The sequence below is a fragment of the Betta splendens genome, chromosome 5 (assembly GCF_900634795.4).
Source record: "Betta splendens chromosome 5, fBetSpl5.4, whole genome shotgun sequence".
NCBI classification, from domain to species: Eukaryota; Metazoa; Chordata; class Actinopteri; order Anabantiformes; family Osphronemidae; genus Betta; species Betta splendens.
The window spans coordinates 17,871,518-17,886,301 of record NC_040885.2 but is presented as its reverse complement, the minus strand read 5'-3'; the positions used below and the strand labels follow the sequence as shown (position 1 = coordinate 17,886,301).

At 41.6% G+C, this 14,784-nt stretch overlaps 2 protein-coding genes across 10 annotated transcripts in view; one reads left to right on the top strand and one right to left on the bottom strand.

The window, feature by feature from the left end:
- The window catches only part of cenpp (centromere protein P), a 49,760-nt gene that overhangs the window by 1,257 nt on the left and 33,719 nt on the right, over positions 1 to 14,784 (bottom strand). The gene's annotated exons all lie outside the window — the stretch shown is intronic.
- Positions 349 to 13,378, top strand: ecm2 (extracellular matrix protein 2, female organ and adipocyte specific). Of its 5 annotated transcripts, none has more exons than XM_029150350.3 (12): positions 349 to 1,266; positions 3,529 to 3,648; positions 4,030 to 4,182; positions 5,595 to 5,783; positions 7,024 to 7,776; positions 8,096 to 8,211; positions 8,397 to 8,532; positions 9,384 to 9,541; positions 10,235 to 10,374; positions 10,472 to 10,584; positions 10,964 to 11,177; positions 11,940 to 13,378. In XM_029150350.3, the coding sequence occupies exons 2-12, from the start codon at positions 3,531 to 3,533 to the stop codon at positions 12,130 to 12,132; spliced, it is 2,283 nt and encodes a 760-aa protein (XP_029006183.1). In that variant the 5' UTR covers positions 349 to 1,266; positions 3,529 to 3,530; the 3' UTR covers positions 12,133 to 13,378. The 5 variants fall into 5 exon arrangements, with proteins under 5 accessions (XP_029006183.1, XP_055365326.1, XP_029006181.1 ...); XM_029150348.3 differs by having other exon boundaries at positions 350 to 1,266; positions 6,985 to 7,776; XM_055509350.1 differs by lacking the exon at positions 349 to 1,266 and adding an exon at positions 3,104 to 3,269 and having other exon boundaries at positions 6,985 to 7,776.

The window sequence follows — 14,784 nt, the reverse complement described above, 5'->3', positions numbered from 1 at the left end:
TTTGCCATTTTCTAGAATGAAGACACTCACATACTGAGGTTCAACTCCATCCCAGTCTGAAAAGGTCTGACCCATGTGTGAACCTTTTACAGAGTAAAACACTGAAACACAGTGTAACTTCCTAAACCTGAAGCATGTTTAGTGTTTGTAAGCAGAGATTTAATGATCAGGCAGCTCCTTCTGAACAGCTGTTACACTTTCACAGTTAGTATTAAACTGTGGGTAAAAGTTTTACACAAAGCTGACATGAAATCAGATCTGTTCCAGCGACGCAGACAAGTCGAGACAGACTCACCTGCTGCAGATGCAGCGACAGAGAAGGAAATAGTCCACATGTCAGCACAGATATCATCAATGTGGATAAACCCAGCAGTGATGGAAGCTAATTAGAATTACATGAACCTAAAATTGTGCTGATGGGGCAGATTCATGTAAAGGTCATTCTGTGATTAGAGGGTGAGACCAGCTTTTAGCTTCAGCTCTACGACATTTAAACATTCTGAAGGTCTACGACATATAAACATTCTGAAGGTCTACTTCAGTTTTTTTTACGTATGATTTTTACTTTTATATTTATTTCTTTTTATTTACTTTGACGGTGAAGAGATGATTGAGAAGAGCTGAAGCTGGGTTCAATTCCTGATGTTGGTCTGTGCTGGAACACGCACGCACGCACGCACGCACGCACGCACGCACGCACGCACGCACGCACACACTTTTCTACATCTGACTGCAGAGGGACGTTTGGTGCTGTGTGACCTCTGACCTGCGAGCCGTTTGCTGACTTCCCTTTTATTTTTACGGCTGAACTAACAGCTTTCATGTTGGAGCCCGTCTTAATAAATCTGTTTTGTCTGTAGACGTTTCTGTTCTTCTCACCATTAAACATGTGGATACTCAAGGTCTGTTCCCTCTTTGTTGTCTTCACTTTCATCCTGCAGCATGTTGGCAGTGTCGTCGTCCAGACGGGAAGACAGATGTGAGACCTGTCTCTCCCTCTGTCTGCTTAGTATTCACTCTCTCTCTCACTCTTCTTGTCTCAGCTGCAGTTCAGATCCTGGCGTTGCTTCACAGCTCTATTAGCCTGCTCTGCTCTACACAGCTGCTTCAGGCTTTGAGACCCGCTGGGAAACAGACACACACTCTTACAGTATCCTCACACAGCAACAAACACACCTCTTTCCTGGAGCTCCTGCAGAATCAGAGGAGGAGAAAAGAAGATTGGAGACTTTGGCCTCAAGTCCTGCATCCACCTTCAGACTGCCGGTAATGTAGAGTTAATGTCTGTCTGTCCGGCTTTAGCTCCTCCCCCTCTTGCTGTCTGTCCATCTGTCTGTGATTTGTAAACAGTCTACATACAGATCTACATGAACATACATGACGCCTGCATCTTCTGACCTGACTAATCTGCTTTTTAACCTGGATGTTTTTTGCATCGGGGACCTAACTCTGCTGCCGGCGTTGTCTCTTGTCTCAGAGGTGTAGAACAGAGTTCATGTCGGTTTGTCAGCTGGACTCTTGGTCTATAGGGTTCCTCAGAGTCAGTTCACACTCTAGAAAGGAGTCAATGACACTGGGTGATGGGCACCGTGATGGCCACTTTATAGGACTTATTAAAAACCAAGTAATTAGTAGTTGCAGGCAACTAAAATGAAAGCCTGTAATTTGAAACTAATCCCACAATTACAGAGCTACATTCAATCATCAATCAAACTTTCAGTTACATATTAAACTGAAGTAAAGCACTTCAAAATAAATTACTGAGAAGCAAAACAAACATCTGAAAAAACATCACACTTTAAGAAAAAAACACTGTCGCCAATGTCGCCTCCAAACCATTTCAAACACAATAGTAATAAAAGGCAGTAAGTAACATTGAGTCCAGTTTTTAGGTAAAATACAGAAGGACGCAAAGAGCAGAGCACAAAGAGCTAAATCTCTGCCTGGCTTTCATTAAGCTTCAACAGTTTCAAGGTTATTTTTGTCCTTCGCCGTTTCTGCTGAGGTTCCTCCATCTGAGCCTGCTCATCCAAGAACTGAACTGCTGAATATTTTCCAGGTCTCTCCCCTCCCTCCTGTTTTCTTTCCTCTGTCTCAGCACATGAGGCTCATTCTCTGTGTTTGCGTGGTGGTGAACACAGTTTGGTTTTCTATTGGTGCGGTGGGAGGATCTGAGGGCTGTGTCTTCAGACCTCCAGTCTGTGGAGCTGCAAACTTAATATGCAAGTTGGGTCTGACAGAGCCTGGATGGACATCATGGATGAGGGAAACATTCTTACTGTACTACAAGGTCTGACATCATGCAAAGCAACAAACAGCCAGGAGTTATAAAGAACGTGAGTGGGTGGCCTCGAGTAAATCACTGAAACAGCTTATAACAAGAGTGACCTTTAACGTCGGCAGCAATTAATTGCCCTCAGCACCTCTGTCCTTTAGTCATGAAGTCACTGGTCAGCTTCAGGAATAGTACGCTGAGGGACACTTCATGTGTTTCAAATCTAAAACTGTGTTTCCGCCATTTTTTAAAGCCTTTCTTCATAAAAGAGTGCTGGAACCTCAAAACAAGCAGTCCTGATCTCATTGTGGAGTCTGTCTCTTCAACCAAGTCATAAACCTATAGTTTTACTTTGCTACATTTAAATCTACTTCAAAACTAACACAACAAATACATTTCAAACACATGCTTTATGATAATGATCAGTTTAAAGTAATTCTGGCTAAGATGTGAAATCAGCATCATTAAATGAACCATGACATGTTTCAATCCTGTAGAAAACCAAAGGCAAATGTGTCTCTGGACACTCAGGCTTGTCTGGGCACCGTCCCAACAAACACGATCCACATGACCAGCAGCTCTCATCAAGCACCAAGACACACATGCAGCACATTTATTACTATTATTGAGGCTGATACAAAGAATGGGGCTCAATGGTCTCCATTCAGAAGCGGAATCAGACAGAAGGCAAACTATAAGGTGTGTGTGCAGGCGTGTGTTTGCGTCAGATCTCCACTTTAATAATGAGAGGACTGCAGTGCATAGGCTAGTCATTAAACCCACACACACACACACACACACATACGGAGGGAGACAACCATTAGCCCCACAGCAGGCATCTATATGAGGAGCAGCAGCAGCACTGACAGGTCTTTTTTCTGAAAAGCTGCTGCAGGTAAAATCTTGTCTGTTTTCTGTTTTAGGGGGTGGAAAGGAAATGTGTGTCTGTTCGGTTCAGGCTGCTGTAGCTGCTGGTTTCTACAGCGATCCTGGAGTAAGGGAACAGAGCTTTAACAAAGATCATTAGTCTTTCCTAAAACTAGGATTTTGTAATTCATGTGTTAAATTATAGGGATCTCTAGACAAAATTTCCAATCATGGTTATCAGGAAATACATCTGCTTTGTGTTTACATTTATTTTGTTCAAATGAAACTGAAGAAATACAGCTATTTTGGATATAAATCTACTTTTATATTGGGTATGTACTGTACCAAAACTGAAAGCTTGCTTGTGTTTGGACTTCTATTTGCAGGGATGAGGTGGTGGCTGCTGCTGGTCACTTTATGGCTGATGGTGGACCTGACCGTCCCCGTTGCCCAGGCCACACGTCACAGCAAGGACGCAGAGACACGGCAAGGAAAGAGGAAAAGAGGTAGGACGAGTTTCACTGTGCAGTCATCTCTGAGCATGAAGTGGAGAGGTAATTGAATGCACATTTAGCCCAGCTTAGCACAAAGAGAGAACTCTGCTGCAGTAGTTTACGGTCATTACTAGTAACATTTGTGTTGGATCAAAACCCTGAGAGGGGTTTGGATCATCACCACAGACCTTCAGGAGCACATTTCCGTTGCTTTTAATAATTGTACTTAGAATTACAGGATTTTGGACAAACATGCTAATAAATGAGTTTAGACCTGAAACACCTCTATCAAAAACATCAGATGAGTTATTATTAGTTTGATGTGAAATCTAGTAGTCTGGATACTTTTGTATGTATGCCTTAAGTAAATGTTGCTATGGAAACTGGTTGCAGGTCACAGGCAAGCAAGAGCAGGACGTTCTAGACCTGGACTAGATGTTGATCCCGGTGTCCCACTGGAGCACAGAGAAATCCATGACAATGCTGTGCTCATAAAATCCTACAAGAACCTTGACGAACCGCAGTCCAGCTACAACGTGATCCAAGGTCAGTGAGACCAGAAACTAACTGAAGTCTCATGAGTCAGATCCTTATTGGATGAAGATTTGTAGAGGTGGATGATCACAGGTGCAACAATGGGCTCAAGAAAAAACTCCCATTAGTTTGTCAGGGAAACCCAATTCTCTATATTTTGGCAAGTAACAAGGCCAAACATTTATGCAGATTTAAGTGGTTAGTAGGCAAAGTTTATGTGAAGCTAATGGCAGTGCTCGAGAATAGTTTTCATTCTCAACCTTTAAGTGGTTCATTACAGCACTAGTTAATAAAGGCTTGATGCAGTAAAATAATCTTTATAAGAATATAAACCTCTTAATTAGACAGAATGTACAAGTTCAGCTTGACTGTGAGGAGTTCTGTTCTCATAATAAAACGGCTCAATAACATAATGACAAATCATCACATTCCATTACGAACAGAAGGGAAAACATGTGTGGCGAAAAAGCTTGTCAGAAAATAAGCCCTGAGAATCACAGGGGACCAAGACTCCAAGTTCAAATCCATGTCCTCTGTTCAAAACAGTAAAAGCAACATAGACAGGGTCACGTCTTACTGACATTGTACGTAAATTGTTCAAACCACAGATAACCACATATATATTTGCTGTTTATGTTCTTATAACACATACAATACACAAAGCAAACACTTCAGAATAATAGACTTAGGATGTCTGTTTTTATACAAAGCCCTGCAATTTACAAGACAATAACGAGAATATACTTTAGTAGCAGGACAATATGTTAAGGAGAAAAGCTCTAAAGTATGTGGGCTTCAGTAGAGATGACAGGGTGACTGTCACTGCCACAGTAAAAAGGCTAGAGATCATTTAGAGACAGTATTTAGGATAAAGAACCTGAGCCTCTTAACTACCTGTGTTCCTATAGACTTGACAAAAAGCATACCATTACAAAGGCCAGATGACAGACAGGACACACTTAAAATATACACAAAAGGCCTCTTCCTGCTGCATCATAGTGGTTTGCAGTCTTTCATACTGACTCACTGCCAGTCACAACTTTGCCTGGTTCAGGTATGATGTTGAAAGCTAAAGCTAATGCAGAGGGAGGAGTGGAAACGCTACAAATCACTGCTTTGTCTGGTTCTGATGATAAAGTACAGGCTTTAGATTTGACTAGACACACACAACAATTACTGCAGTGGTCCCTGGTGCTGCTGAGGACAATCGAGGCTGGCATATTGGACTAAGCATGCGGGTCAATCAAGTCACTGACAACTGGTTCTGTAGTTGTACATCACAAGAGACCAACTATAAAAAAATGTAGGTACATGATTTGTTTGACACTCCTGAGCCGACAAAGATGATTAGATCAGTAGATTGGTCACCCCTGTTTGCTTCCTACTAAACCCCTGCACTGACTGGACCGTGTGTGTTGTTGCAGGTAAGCAGGGCCAGTGTGTGTACCAGGGTCTGGCCATGTTCGACCAGGCCGTCTGGTCCCCAGAGCCCTGTGTGACTTGTCTGTGTACAGAAGGGCGTGTTGTTTGTGATGAGATCATCTGTCCCACAAAGCACTGCCCCTTCGCCATCACCCCTCCTGGGGAGTGCTGCCCCGTCTGCACGGAGCCAGGTAGAAACACAACATGTGGCCACGTCATGGTGCAACATCTAAAGGCGACAGAGATGAGCAGTGCTTCTAGAGGTTACAAACACAACAGAACCTTTTAGATTTTAAGGTAGAAGAAAAACCTTGCACTAAATAATTACGGTAAGAGTCTGGTGCTCAAAGTAAGTAAGTATACAGATGACGTTGAAAGCAGGAGCACTAGGACTTTTCTGGTCAAACCACATGTGAGGAATGACATTTAATTATGTAATCCTTATGTAATGGTTATTATGTGTTACATGAGTTTAAGCTGCAGTTTCCATCTCTGAAGCCTTAGCATGTCTATCCTTTTCCATCATGGCTTTGAAAATGTGATTAGCACATTTTTAAGTACTGAACACACACGTTGTGGATGTTTTAATGTTTAACATGTTTCAACATGTTTAAGATTGGCTTCACTTTACTGTCAATTCAATGTCCTCAAACCAAAAACTGGACAAGGTCTAACTGTCTGAAAGTAACGACTGTATAACAAAATGCGTTAAAGGTGATTTGGTAAAATGTGTGCACAGGTCTATAGTTTGTGGTGGAAATTTCCCATGGGAGACCAGGGTGTAAAAGACAGACACATATACTGTAAACTATTAGTCAGTCAAACAGAACAATCGAAGTTTAAATTTGATGTACGACAGGGCACAAGAGATTAGTTGTTTGTGTAAGAATGTTCAGGCAATTTTTTTTCCTTTCCTACAGGATATATGTACAGTATACAGCCTATAAAAGGCTGCATTCATTGAACTGACAGTAAATTATCCCCTGCTCATTATTATTAACAGTCATTTATAGAGGGGTCATTTTGTCTATCACCTATAGTTTTAGGTAGATGAATACAGCATTAAGCCGACAGTAGTAGCTGTATACATGGTGAATAAACTATGTATAAGCTGTGATCTGTGTAGACACTAACACATAGCTGTCTCTGTGTGTCCAACTATCATCTGTTCTGTCTTTCCTCACCAACCTCCATCTTCATTCTGTAATACTCAATTCTGTTAGTCTTCTTTCTTTTGTTTCCTCTTGCTCCTTTGTCCTCCTTACTTTCCATATCCTATCAATACTTTCTCTTCCTTCTTTCCACACTTTCATATTTTCCTTCCCGCTCACCCACCTCCTGCATCCTAAATGGCTGCCCCACAACCCCAAACTGTGGCTGCACCCACGCTAGACCCTGACCTCAGCCTTGACATTTCTGGTGACTCCCCAGTTCCCAGCGATCCCAGTGAGCCTTCAATGCCCCTAACCCAGAAGGAGATCCAGCAAATCCTCTGGAGGGAGGAAGAAGAGCACCGTGAGGAGGAGGAGCGCCTAAGGAAGAAGGATGAGGCTAGGAGGAAGAGGAGGAAGCAGAGGAAGGAGCAGGCAGAGAAACAGAGGAAGATAGTAGAGAAGAGAAGGCGAGAGGAAGAAGAGGAACTGAGGCTCCAAGTTGAGAAAGAGGAGGAGGAGTGGAGGCGGCAAATAGAGGAGCAGGAGAAGAAGAGGAAGCAGGATGAGGAAGACAGAAGACAGAAAGCAGAGAAAGAAGCAATGGAGAGGGAGAGGGAGCTAGAAGAGGAAAGAAGGAAGCAAGAAGAGATACTGAGGGAAGAATTACTAGCTTTGGTAGAGAAAGAAAAAGAGCGACAGGAGGAGGTAGAGGAAGAGGAGGTGTGGCTGAGAGGAGATGTGTTTAAGATGCTCCCAAAAGAACCTGAAACACCAGAAGACCCAGACCTCCTGCTCATTCCAATCCCACAACCTCCGGTTGTAACAAAGGATGAGCTGAAGGAGGTGGAGGGGGAGATGGAGGAGGGGGATGATGATGATGAAGAGGATGACAGAGGGGCTGTGGGTGGGGACAGAGGAGGCCTCCCTCCAGGCTGTGACATCTCAGATGTCACTGTGACGTGTGAAAATGCCAAACTTACCCACTTCCCTGCTCTGTCCATCCCTGAACTCAAATCTCTCAGTCTGGAGGGTGAGTAACACAACAAGACTGAAGCTAGAGCTTAAAGGCCCTGCTTTAGCTTTAGCCCTACTCAGTCACGCTTTAACATCTGAATCAGTATCAAAGCACATGTTCTACGAGAAGTAACGTTACTGAAAGTTTTAGCACAAGATTCTGACACAAATACACACTGTGTGTCACACTTTGACACAATTTGTGTCAGAATTAATTTTTGTCTGAGCAAAGTAGACAGACAAACCAGACAAACTCCAGATTTGGCCAAGAACCATTAATCATTATCTGAAGTCTGTGTCTAGCTCTCAGTGTTAACTTGAGCACTCACACCCAGGCAACAACATCAGCAGCATTCCAGCAGGAGCCTTCAATGGCATCCCCAACCTGGAATGGATCAACCTCAAGAAAAACAAGCTAAGCTCTGCTGGCATTGATGCCAAAGTCTTTAAGGTAAGAGAAACACGGCAGCTACTTAACATAAAAGTTTCCTCAAACGCTCCAGTATTTCTCCAAAGGTGAAAGATATAATGCCAATGCTGATCTCAGAGGCAGCTGCCTCTAATAGACCAATCTTACTTTAAGCTTTGCATATTAACTGAGAGCAGCAAAAGTTGAAGCATTCTGTGCTTTGTCAGGGTTTGAAGATGCTGACACGCCTGTACTTGGACGGGAACCTTCTAGACACCGTGCCCTCTGACCTCCCTCCCACCCTGCAGGAGCTGAAGATCAATGAGAACACACTCAGGGGGATCGATGAAAACAGCTTCCTTGGTACTGCCCTGCATCCCATAATGCACCTACATTATCTACAGATGTTACACCGACAACTTATCACAAACCTAAAATAACTAACATTCCCGCAAAAATGTCCTGAGACCACCTACAGCGGATTGTTGATAGCTTTATTCCATTTTCCAGAACCATTAAAGTCTTTAACGCACTGCCAGGGCAGTTCACTACAGAGTCTCCATTTATATTTTAGAAGCTTATGGAGACAACAACTAAAGCCCTTTTCATATATGAACTGCTCTTTCACACACAAGACATAACAGGAAATTGTGTCAGACACTTTTCGTCCCAGGCCTCCTGTGAAGTGCAGGAGGCCTGATGTAACACAAAAGCAGACTTCAGGAATGACTGAAGCAGAGCCAGTCATAGCTGGAAATGCTGTGTTATACAACCCTGCTCTGCTGAAGGAGAGCACCGGAGGCACTGCCAACACTTTCAGGACAAATAATGTACCTGGTGATTTCACACATGGGCTAAATTGGAAATTACTTTGAGTTTAGTCCCAGGGAGCTGGTTGGGTAATATTTGCAGCATTCAGGCTCAGTGTCACTGCCATGTGTGGCTGCATATACCGCACAGCTCCTGCAGCTGCCTTCTAGAAAAGCCCATGGTTCTGTTGCATTAAAACAGCTTAAATGGGACCATGTGTGGAGTTGAGGTGCTGTCTTCAAGCCATAACTAGGCTCTTAACTAAATGAAGGATAATTGTGTTATGTAACTCACTAACAACTCTCAGGTGCATTGTTGTTTTTCATGCACATTCCTTACACAGCATTCCACTATGGTGTAGCCTTTTTTGTTAACGCCTACATTTATTTATGTTTTTTACATAGATTTGAGCAACCTGGTGATTCTGGAACTGGAAGGAAACCTTCTGAGTGAGGGCAACCTAGATCCTCTGGCCTTTGCTCCACTCAAGCAGCTCTCTTACCTCAGGCTGGGCAGAAACTACTTCCGCACCATCCCACAGGGTCTTCCTCCTTCACTGTTGGTACGCTTATACAGCCATCTCTTAAAAAGCACCAATGGTGCTTTCAGCTGCTTTTTAAATCAGCTAAGACAGATTTAAATTTGAGTCACTTTATCTCAGGTCCCCAGTTAAATTACTTTATGCTTCACTTTTGCTGAGGCATCACAATTTTTTGGCTCTGATGTTTAAGACTCCACTCAATAAACACTGATTCTACCAGTGGGAAACCAGTCTACGTAACATGTAATTATGGCTTCTGGTTAACCACAAAACTGTAGAACACCAATAATGTGCTGCTGTTATAAATCCACCTTAAATCGCAATCATGTTAACACACTGGTGAGTTTCACTGCACTCATGCACCTTTAGCTGACATAAAGATTTTGTTTAGGTTTGCGGATTACATCTAGTAGGGAAGAACAGCAGGTACAAAGATATAAATTTAGTTTTTAGGTCCATTATGAATTTTCAACTTGAAACAGCCTCCAAGAAACCACAGACTGTTCGCCAAGATCACTGAACAAAAAAGACTCAGCAAACACAAACTTGTAAAATTCCCACTAATGCTTTTCACATTGAATTCATTACTGCCAGTAAACAACCAGAGACAATCATGACGGTGACACAGAATTAGAGTAACCCCATGAGCCTATTTCCTTTCCTTTCTGACTCTAATGAGGACAAACACATTGTGTCTCTGTGTTTGTTGTTCAGGAGCTGCACTTGGAGAACAATGTGATTGAAGAAATTTCTGAGACAGTTTTTAATAAAACCAGTAATCTGAACGTGGTTTCTCTACGACACAACCGACTGGAGGAGACCAGGATTGCACCGATGGCCTGGATCAACCATGGGTTAGCCTGCTATCCTGTTAATTCTACTTTCCTCCCATTCGTCAAAGTCTCTCATTCCCATTGTCTGTCTAATTCATTCTACCCTGCTTCCCTGCAGAAATCTGGAGTCCATTGACCTTTCATATAACCACCTTTACCTGGTTCCATCCTACCTACCTAGATCTCTGGTTCACTTAGTTCTGGTGGGAAATAAAATTGAGAGAATACCTGGTAGGTAGAATGAATCAAACTGACCAATTACCTAAAACATGACACAATGCCGATGACAGGGGTTTAACAGATCATGATACCCTATAATCTACCTATGTGGTATACCAAGACAAACCATTTTACTGTACTATAAGAGACTGTAGCTGATTCCCCTGTCAATAATTTTGCTGTGAACATGAATTGTCTTTGTTCAACATCTTTATTAAAGAAGCGTGACACTAACAAGGTTCGACATGTTTCTGAAAATTACAAACTTATGCAGAAGATTAAGTATGATCTTAAGTCAATTCAAAATATAAATAATGTATTGAAATATTAAATCAATTTAAGTTATTGGTTGTTGCCTTACACTTTGTTTTCTGCATCTCAATTCCCACAGGTTATGTCTTTGCGCACATGGCTCCTGGGTTGGAGTACCTTTACCTTTCGTACAACAAAGTAGATGGGGAGGGAATCGAACCGGAGTCATTCTTCGGCTCGTATAACTCCATGGTGGAGCTCTGTCTAGATCATAACCAGCTGATTGTTGTTCCATCTGGCATCAACGAGATGAACAACCTACACTTTCTCAGACTCGACAACAACATGATCAGGTATTAAACCACCATAATAAAAAAAACAAAAAAAACAAACAGCAACAAAAACGTACATATTGACCCCATGTGACAGACCCCAAGGAAGAACATCCAATGCCAGTCCTGCAAGATAAACAAATACTCCACAAAAAGCCAAAGCCTGACTATACAAGTGACTCACTCGTCACAGCCTGCTAAACAATATAAAAGCTGAGAATCGCAGGATGGAGAGTTGTCTAGACAACAAGAAACAAAATATGTTGATTCATGTTTCCACCTGGTGTGCACTCACAGGTCCATGCATGGCACAAACTGTCCAGAGTGGTGCTTGGACACTCTAGGTGGTAGGATTTAATCAGCCTTCAAACAAATACTGATTTTTATAAATGTGGTACAGAGCAAACTAAAACCATAGTTTTCATTATTCAGTATTACATTACTTAATTCATATGTAAATGAATGACATCTAGGCAACAGGTACAGTAATATTCATATAAAATAAAATAAACAGATATCCTCCAATGGTTTTTCACATTATCATAACTCCACTATGAGTATTTAGTGACGACCAGTTTGATAAAATCGAACTGAATATAAGAATGAAAGGTTTTAAAGCCTTGATTCCAAAAACTATATGCAACAGTCAAATAACGGCTCTAGACATTTTGTAAACAAAAAAAAATCTTTGTTAGTTGTGTTAGTTGCAGTCCAAGAGCTACAAATAACAAAACTGCATCTACAGTAACTGCGATTATTAACTTCTGACGGTGTTTCTTCCAGGAGTATCCCTGACGAAAGCATCTGTGACCCACACCACAGTGGGGACTCCACTATGGTGGCACTGAGGCTGGAAAACAACTACATTGACCCCCAGAAAATCTCACCAACTGCCTTTTCCTGTGTACGCGCCTCCTCCAGTGTGGTCTTAAAGCCCCAGAAAACTGTCCGGAGTCTGCACAAAGCCAAAAACTAAAACAAAACTTTGGCCCTTGTGAAACACATGAGCTCCAAAATGTTTGATTTTAACATGCGAAAAGTGAATGAATTTCCCCTCAAAACTCTCACAGTCTCACAAAGGTTAAACATAAAAACTACTGATTTTAAATTTAAACACAGGTGCTGATGTAATTTGCCTGATGGGAACCTCTTATCCTGTCATATCCTTGGACTGAACCCTTATGAGATGCATAAAGTGAATTTTCTCCTCCTTTGGCCCCAATACACCCTCTCAGATCTGGAAATCTGCAGTGTGCTGTCTCCTAGCCCACTTTAAACTGGTGTGAAGGTGACAGAACACATTGAGAGTTCAAAATCAAATACATATGTCTCCCTCTGTTAAATGTTAAAGTTCTAAAATGGAAGGAATTCCTGCATCATACACAGTAAAATGAAAAGACACGGAAGGAATTCCATGATGTGCAACCACAGACCCAACATTTACAACCTCAGCACCTTCATGTTCCACTTTCTCAGCTCCAATACTTCTACAGCCTCCTTTCATAAAAACGAACATGGAAACAGATTCTAGTTGTAAACTCACACGTGTGATACATCCGTTAAGCTTTCAGTGTTAAGGGTTAGACGTAAGTTAAAGGACGGCGTTGAACTAAGTACTGCTGAAAAGCTTTTGAACAGATAATTAATAATGCTTCTTGACCTGCGCGTAACTGGATGCTGACAGTAGCCACATGTGGCAGTTGTGCCTACTGCACAATATACTATTCTGTGAAGTTGCTGTGTTTGCATGGTTTAATTCACATTTGAAAAAGCTTGGTGAGCAGAGGAGTTTTTATTGAGTTGTTTGAGATGGGTATATGCATTATGCAGATAATAGGGTGAACATTCAAACAAATGTCTTCAAGCAGCACAGAGATGTGGGAATAATCATTCATCCAGGCGTATTTTGACCCTGCAACATTTTCACTTATTAGTACTCTGTGTTCTTTAACATGTAAACAAATCTTTTGGTGATTCAACATTACTCTACCTATGCCTCAACTATCATAAACCTCAAAATGTCTACAACAGTATTGGCTGTAGGCTTTGGCAGCTTGTAGGAGTAAAACTTGTTTAAACTGCAGAGCCTGAAGGTACTGTAGAGTTCTCCCATTAATACAAATACCACAAACACTACTTTTAAACAATGTTAGTTTACTTGTTCATATGCTATATTTTTGCAGTGTTGATGTACAATTCAAATAAAGTTCACTATGATCCCATTGCTGCTTCACTGAAGAATCCTGAAGCACATTATACTGTAACATTCTAGTCGCCACTCGACTAATAATATTGGCTGGGTTAAGCTGAGGCCAGCCATTACTCAACTCATCAGATATCTGACTTGACTGACCAGTGACTCAGACACCTGGAAGAAGGCATAATATACTTGTGTTGCCATCTGGAAAAATGCAGAACTCCTTGATTATTGTTTTAGATTTACACAGATGGGGACACAGAATATAAATGTTCAACACATGGCGTTTATGAGTCACAGTTCTAAACAAGAGGGTATATTATATTTCACTGGAGAGCTCAAAGCCTCTAAACTATCAGTATATTAAGGAGTACAGTCACTTACTTTATCAAGTCAAATCAACTCCACAGGCCTCTGGGAGAAGGAGTCATGAAATAAGTGGTCATGATAAAATGTGGTCTTTGCATCACATGTCTTCTGCCCTCATGCAATAGACTAAGGGAAAGCTGTAATTATCAGAGTTGGCGACGTTAACTTTATCGTAAAATTTTCCTCTAAAATCTGAGGTTTAGGATCATTTAGTTCAGCAGCAGTCAGGTCTAAATGATGAATGGAACAGAAATGTTAAAATATGAAGAGGACAAAAACCTCAGCTCCATCTTTGGGATATTATACTGTAAACGCTTGAAAGTATGAATCTAAAGGAGAAAGGTAACAAAAAGAACAATAATCTGTTCAGTCTCTAGTTGCCTGCACAGCTTTCATTGTATTTTAACTGGGAAACTTTCTTTCAATGAGCCAACACTTAGATAAAAAGGTTTTCATGTAGAAAAGAGAAAATTGTACATGTAAGCCAATATAAACAGCTGCTGCATTCATTAAATCAGACACATGCAGTAACAATCACATACTGTAGTTATTAATCACGTGACCTCATCAATGCCTCAACAACACACAAGCTGCACACATAAATGGTAAATGGCCATGGCACAGATGCATGATCAAAAATAATGACTTGTGACCGTGAATCTCCACAGACATGGCAATATGTTCAATTGAAAAGTGTTTCAAACTCTGCAGAGGCAGTGACTACTTCATCTCTGCAGGTTCCATGACCCAGATGATCAGCACTTAGCAAATACATTAAAATTACAAAACTCAGTATTAGAAAATAACTCAGTAGGTCCTACATCTTACATACAGATTTCAGATGTAATGTCATCCAAGGATGGTTAATGAGCTGGGCTGGGTAACGCACTCTGAACAGGTAACACTTTGAATTGCAGCATCATAACTCCATTTAAACATTTCCTGGCAATGAGATGTTCCTATGGCACCAAAGTGGCAACAGCGCTGAGGCAACTCCTTGGCAGCATGTTCCTGCACATTGCCCCTGACTCACAGCTTTAAAGAATCACATGGAGAAAATTC